The 8022-nt window shown below is 27.4% G+C and overlaps 1 protein-coding gene across 1 annotated transcript in view; it reads left to right on the forward strand.

Annotated features, from left to right (window-relative positions):
• The window catches only part of LOC111618451 (transcription factor collier-like), a 67577-nt gene that overhangs the window by 4577 nt on the left and 54978 nt on the right, over nucleotides 1–8022 (forward strand). Inside the window, exons 2-4 of the mRNA XM_023359995.1 lie at nucleotides 635–788; nucleotides 6394–6457; nucleotides 6543–6685. Of these exons, the coding sequence (XP_023215763.1) occupies nucleotides 635–788; nucleotides 6394–6457; nucleotides 6543–6685 (361 nt within the window). The remainder of the gene's footprint in view (nucleotides 1–634; nucleotides 789–6393; nucleotides 6458–6542; nucleotides 6686–8022) is intronic.

An 8022-nucleotide genomic window follows, 5' to 3' on the forward strand; every position in this document is an offset into this window, starting at 1 on the left:
GAAAAAAAATATTATATGGAATTGAACGAAAATGAAAATTTGCTTGATAATTCAACTACGCTTGTTGGAGAACAATAAAAACACTACACTCAACAAGCCACCAATAAAACTCAACTGCCTAACCTATAACCAAAGTCTCCTTTTAATTTGTTTTTTAAAAAAAGCGCTTGACAAAGTTGCCCCGCATGCCGAAGTTGCCCCGGTCTCCCCTAGATATTAGATGTAATAAAGACAGAAATTTTTCCAGTTCAATGAGAGTGACCGAAAAGTTGTAAATTTTGGAAATTTCCGTGGACCCTGGTCCTAGAACGAATTACTTAGAAAACAAAAATGACGGACAATCTATTAAGTTTAACATATTTAGATTTTTATAGCTATGGTGAGAAACGTTTAAAATTTACAACAACCCTGTCGTGTTCTTTGAGGTATATTAGTGATGCGACAAAAGAGGTATTTGATATTGACCAGTATCGGCACCCTCGGATTTTGGCAGCCCGCGTGCATTCACGCACTGCACACCTACCAAGATCGTCTTCGATTCCATTCATTAGCCACTCGTAGGGAGCTATTTGACTAAGTGCATTGTTTTAAGATTTAAAAAGTAAAGAATATTGTATTTTATATTTTTATGTAGTGTGGGACTAGGCAGAGCACATTTCGAAAAACAACCGCCGTCCAACTTGAGAAAAAGTAACTTTTTCCATTTTGTGGTTGCACTCTACGACAAGTCAGGTCAACCAGTCGAAGTAGAAAGGACAGGTTTTGTGGGATTTATAGAAAAAGATCAAGTAAGTTGTTATAAAGTTAAAATTAGATCATTTAGGAGATTAATTTGATCCAAAGTATGAAATGATTATATTATTTATGTTACCTTTACTGATGTTGTATTGTTACTATGGTAGCTAGTAGATTCCCCTAGGAATTCCGTGACAAACAGTCTTTGTGACACACTACTGGTCACTTTGGTGACATTGGCGCCTTCAAACTAACTGGGCGGTAGCTAGTCTTTTTTTTTTTTCTTTTTTTGTGCCGAAGGCTAAGTGTTCTTGATAGTACATTTGAAAATAGGCCTATGTATATAAGATATATGTATTCCATATGTAAAAATATGTATTTATGTGGATATGCTAATCTATAAAGATAGGAGTGAACATACATTAAGCCTACAGTCTTCCTATTTGCAACAGTAAATTGTAAAACCTTATTGAGAAAGTTAAATAAGAATAAAAACTTAAAATTTTGTACAAGTTCATGTATAAGTTGCAAGTTTCGTGTCTTAAATTAGCGACTTTATTTAGACTACTGTTTAGTTTTTTTTTTGTGTGTAAAGTCTAATAACAATTAGTTATATTGCTCAATATTTATGTTTAAAAAAATCTATTATAATATAATATTATTAAAATAATCAAGAAAAGTAAATTTGTTAGCTACTTATAAACGAAAAGAAACTTCTTCTTAGATGATCAAACCACCAAAGATTACTCACGTGTTTGCATTGATTGGATTTATATTGATCAAGCATAAATCTAATTCAGAAAATTGAAACGAAAAAAAGAAAACTATTTTCCGACAATTTTACGCAATGAAACGATGGACAGGATGTCACAGAAAGTGCGATACAGATCAATTTGAAGCGAACGTGTTAAGAAATATTAGGTTACATCGCTTCCAAGAACGTGGTGTGAATCAAGTATTAGACCCGTTGACCCTAGCTTTTAGTCTTTTACAATAGCTAAAGTAAAAATGATTTTCTACTAAATCTAAACTATAATAGATATAAATTTAACTGGTATTACTTTTCTTACATAATATTATAATATTTAATACTAAATTAAACATGTAATCCTATAATTCGCTTTATGTATTTTTAGCTTTCTAAATTAATCCCATATCTAAAGTTATATTACTTAATATTATTCTTTTATAATATTTTAATATACTACCGAAAGCATTGTTTTTTTCAGATAAAATAATAATTTTAAAATACTACTTTCAACATTAAATTTTGACATTTTGTTATGTTCGAGTGCCAAATTCTCTTCTTCTTCTTCTTTTTTTTAAAATTAAATGCATATACTTTATGTTTTTCAATAAAATATATAAAATTGTTCACATTTTTTATTCATTAATTTAGATTCTATATTTAGATCTCCATAGAACAAATGGACATGCCTGGCATTTTTATTAAAGTCATAAATCTTCTTCAGAACGTCTATAGATAGATAAATGTGTACAAAAAAGTATTTTTATTTTGCTATATTACAATTTTTCTGATTTGAAACACTATATACAATCATTAAATTTTCAAAATATACAAGAAAAATATCTAATAAAATAATAAGAAATAAATATAATATCATATTAAAATATAATATAAGAGGAGAGAACAATTAAGAAAACCTTTTGATGTNTTTTTTTTTTTTTTTTTTAAAGATTCCATTTAAATAAGCGTTAAAAAAGATAATCTTTAAAACGTATTAACTTCAAATTTTATTTTATAATATTTTTAAAAACTTGAAGTTTTAAAATCTTTTATTTTTATATGTAAAAATCTACAACAAAATAAGTAATTTTTTAAATAAACTTTGTGTTTTTTTGTTTAACCGAAAAAGCGCGATTAACTTCCGATATCGATATTATGTTATATATTTTAGAAATAACACTCGTGTTTCCATAAAAATAACTATTTTTAGCTGTTCCCGTAAGTGTATTTAGGCCTATTTGTTGGCGCTATAAAAATTTCATGGTTACAGATTGGTATCAATGACGAGAGCTAGCTTTCCCACGAGACAAAATGATTTCTAGGATAGCAACCTAGTGACAATCCCTCAGGGGTCCTGAAATGTTAGGGCAGCAAATTTCATATGTCGTATGTCAACCTCGAACATCATTGTCGCTTATATACCACATAACTAACATAATATTAACATTTTTCTCTTTATCACGAGTACATCGTGATAAAAGGGAAACACGTTAATATTCTATAAGAGTATATAAAAGAATCTTTTATTTAATTTTATAAATTTATTATTATTATTATTATTTTAAATAAAAATTTTTCTAATTTATCATTTATCTTAACCCCTGTAAATCGGTTTATCTTACATAACAATTGTTTTACGGTGAAGCCAACTTTTAAGGATTTATAAAACGTATAAATTTATATAAGATAAAAATATTTTGGTGATTAAATTTTACTTATTTAAAAACAAGTTTTTACGACTCACTTTAAACACAATAGCTAAAGTTTGTTTAGACTGGGATGGAATGATCTAATAAACAGCAACGTGTGACGGTTAAACATCGTAAAAGAACAAGTTGACCACATTTAATTATACAGAAGCCATTAGATTAAGTTGATAAGAAAGTGCACTCATTAAAAGACCCGTGTTGTAATTATCTAACGGGTCTACAAATAATGCGTTTGTTTAAATCCGTGTTTAACAGAAGAAGTACAAATTGAATGCGGTCGAAGAATAGCCTCAAGCTCAACAACAAATTGTACGACTGTATTTCAATCTACTTTCTGCCTGTAATATTTTCACTTGGTTGCTTTTATCCCCAGGCTTCGTCTTTAGTCATGCGTACGAGTAAACATTTCCAATACTTGTAAACGGAATGAAATCATTTACACTCCACGGAAACTCCGTAAAGAAGATGAAAAACAAAAATAATCTTTAAAAAATCATAATTAAATTGACAAATTTCTTTTTTTTTTCACTTCATAATTAAATACATTACGCTAGTTTCTTATTTAATAATCATTAGATTAGTGTTTATTAAATTTTGTACATTTTTCTAAAGATTTTTACTAAATTAAAATTAATTTATATTTTCATTCTCTCTCTCTCTCTCTCTTTTTTTTTTAAATGTTAAATATAAACTTTTCTTTAGATATAACCTTTATTTTATTCTTATATTTTATAAATAATTTTACTGAGTGATATAAATCAAGTAGACCTAATTACATTAACGACGAATTTACTAATCTTTTTTAAATTTTTAAATATTGATAATGATTTCTAGTAATTGAAAAGAGTTTTACATTATTTTCTGTGTTAATGTGTTGATCAAGTGATTGTTCTTAACTCGTTAATAATAAAGGAATTTTTTTTTCTTATTTAAGAAATTGATTTCCTATTTTTGTTGTTAAATAAAATGAATATTTTCAGAGAAATTTTGTAGAATTCTAATTTGTCCAGTCTAATTTAGTCAATAGGGTTTATATTCCCAATATGACAATAAAGAGATCCCCTTATCATTAATCACAGTTAAAATGGTCGTAATCAAATACTTCTATATTTTCGAGAGAGAGAGAAAAAAAAGAGGAGGAAGAATTAGATTATAAAACTCTGCATCTTGATTAAGAAAGATGTTGATAGAATGCTTTAAACTAAGATTATGGATAGTTTGGATGGATTAACCTAGACCTTCTTAATTGAGAACTGTGAGATGTTTGTCGACATTAATTTTAAAAACGACCCGAGAATAATTTCCTCGGTGTTATCGTTATTGATATTTTAAGGAAAAGTAAGAATATATAAATATACTTGTACGTGTAAATTAAGATATACATACATAACTTACGTATAACTTTTATAATATATAAATATAGGCTATGTTGAAACACACACCGTACCGAGCATATATAGGCTATATATATATAAATAAATTTGAATATTTTAAAGTAAATCTTAATTATTTAGTATTTATCTTATTTTAATTAAATTATTTTTAATTCTTTCATCCTTTATATAGCGTATCAAATATATTTATTAATCATTAAAATTTTTAACGTCATTATTTTCTATACAAAATTAAGAAAATTCAATCAAATATAATGTAAATTTCTTTTACTTATAGGCCTAATTGATTTAATTTATAGGCATTTCTAGAAATGAAATTTATTATTTTCTATTTATAAGCTAAATATTACGTTTTATCGAAATTATAAGGTCCGAATTTTAGACCCGTTTTTTCTATAAATCTAAAGAAATTGGATAAAGTTTAATAATACTTTAATCTATAAATATATACGACTTTTTATTTCTACTTTTTAGATATAAAAAGTAGAATTAAACTACATTTTTAATAAATTAAATTAAGTATTTTAAAATTTAATAAGTAATTAAGTAACAAATAATTTTAATTTACAAAATTTCGTACAGAAATGATTTTATTAATTAAAAAAATATAATTTAATCAATTTAATTTTATGAATATAATTTTAAAAAAAATTATTTTAAAAATATTTAGAACAACTCACAAAATTTTAGAGCTAAACTACATACGTAGTATATACACAGTAATAATAATATATAAGTAAATACACAGGATGATCCAAAAGTCAATTCACCACGTTTTTTTTAAATGCAATTGAGAAATTTATATAAGAAAGTCATCAATTAGTAAAAGTGTATCAAAATGTTTTAATATTATATTAAACAAGACTTTCAATTTAAATTATTTTTACCAAGTTTGCAAGCAGGGGGACAGTCGAAAGCTTGTATGGAGCCCGATAGAGCAAGTTCCTTTTGCTCCCTTTTATTCGAAGAAATAAAATATGTAGAATATTTAAGGCTAATTTTTATTAATAAAGAAAGATTAATTTATAGGAATAGGAACTCCTACAGGCCTAAGTTTTATCTAGACACGGGAAAATCTCCTCAACAGCTCTGTAAGAAAGTATTTGAGTAAGACGGAAATTTAGTCTTTTTATAATGGTTAACTGACTCTAAACCATCCTATATTACGTATATGTATATATTTAGATCAATTTCTCTCGAAAATATCAAATCAAAGATGAAAAATTAATATATAGTAACTTATAGTCTCATTTATTTACTTTACAATAAAGCTTTAAAATCAATGATTTAATTTAAGTTTATTATGTAATATGTTAATATAGGTTATACAGTCGACCCCCCATAACACTGTTGATTATTCCGCTTTATATGAATTCCATGTTGTACGAGTCACTTAGATTTTACAAATACATGTGCCGGGCTGTAAACGGCTCACGTATTTGTAAAATCTAAGTGACTTGTACAACATGGAATTCATATAAAACGGAATAATCAACAGTGTTATAGGGGGTCGACAATATTTTATATACATATGTTTGCTTATTTATATGTATATAATTTAAAAATAAACTGTTTTATATTTCTAAAGTATAAATAAATGTAGTCGCAGATAATTTGTCAATGATAATTGAAACTCGAATTTACATGTTTAAATCCTATTTATTAGAACTAATGTTATGTAAAGCATTTTTTTTAAAAAATTCCAGTTTATTTTCTATATAATTAATATAACTTAAATATTTATTTCTTTAGAAATAATTCTTATGAAATTCTACAGAAATATTTATATTTTAAATTTACATTTTAGGAATCGGAAGGCCAAAAGACGAATAATGGCATACACTATAGATTACAACTCCTTTACGCTAACGGTAAGAATTTTAAAACTATTTCATTTTATTAACTCTAAGCCTATAAATTTGCAGCTGTTATGGTAGCAATATGCCTAATTCGAAGACAGTTTAGTATCTAGGATGACCGTTGGAAGGTGTGCCGTTAGATGTATAAGCCTCTTTTATAGCATGTCTGGTCAGCTTGGTAGTGATGGTCAGTTTGGCCAGAGAATGACCACATTTACACCCACGACATTCACACAAGTGGTGATTCTCTTAATCCATTGTCGAGCACGCCTCCTAAAATCCCTTCGATTGCACCCATCATCCCTATTCTCCACTTTTCCTTTACACGTTTACTTGATGTTACATTATAATCTCTCTATATTATCCTTATCTGAGTTGTCTTTTTTTTACATTGATCCTATTTATTTCAATGCTTTTCTCAACTAATATGTAAATATACATGATAAGATTTTTTATCAATTTTTAAAGTTCGAAAAATTTAAAATATCATCTTCTTGTATCGACATAGAAACTAAAAGATAATCTTTATTTTAACGATTATTTAGATTTTTAGGATTTATATTTAAAAAAAAGAATTCACGCAAACCCAAGATAGGATTTGCACATAATGTATACAAGATTCGTTGCATGAAGCTTTAAGGCCTTAGACTTTTACATATAGGCCCTATTATTTAGTGGAAAAGAAAGGCCTCTTATAATTTTGAAGGGTTATAAATGTAAATCAGGCCCCTTTATAACATCTATAAATCATTTAGCGTAATTTTTTTTAATTGAAAATACAATTTTAACTTCGTCATTTCATATTATAAACATGCTTATAACATATTTAAAATATGTAATATGTATATCTAATTTTATTACTAAAATTAGACAATGTTATATAACAAAAAAAAAACAAAAAATAATTTATCTAAATAGCTATTTAAAGGCATATTTCAGTCACACATTTAAAACTGATTCGAAAAGCAGCCACGTCTTTTACAAGGGGTGTGGACAATAATCGTATAGGTCGATAGGATCACACTCGACAAAGTAGGGCACATCACAACATCACGTGACATGTGGCAATTGGTGGAATAAAAACTCCGAGTTGACATGGAAACAGTATCATGTGACATACTAACCAAACGAATATGCAATGGAGCGTGTTAGAGCTGTGATGTGCTCGCGTGTCTGCAAGCCACACTCCAGTGACCAGGGCAATCTAAATAATCAGACGGCTTCCTACAGTCGAGTTCTGTAATCAGAGAGATGGCCTACTATTGTATATATGGTTATCTGTACACATTAAATAGATACATACACTACCGTACATTGTGTACCGAATGAGGATGTGAATCGGAGTTCTATTTCTTGTGTGTGCAAAAATCCATTCTGTTTTAGGGGGGAAAATCGATGACAACTTAGACGAGACATAAAGCGGGAAATAGAAAGTCAACAGTCTTTGTTGACTCTTTTGAGAAATTTTTTTGTCTCTTTTTTTTAATCAATTTGTAATGGATGTTGTATCGAAATAAAAATTTATATTCTCCGAAAAGATTTACTTTTGAATTTTTCACGTAGACGAACGTCGATAA

This window comes from Centruroides sculpturatus, unplaced genomic scaffold, assembly GCF_000671375.1.
Source record: "Centruroides sculpturatus isolate CEXI.00-Female unplaced genomic scaffold, Cexi_2.0 scaffold5, whole genome shotgun sequence".
In the NCBI taxonomy this organism is placed as follows: Eukaryota; Metazoa; Arthropoda; class Arachnida; order Scorpiones; family Buthidae; genus Centruroides; species Centruroides sculpturatus.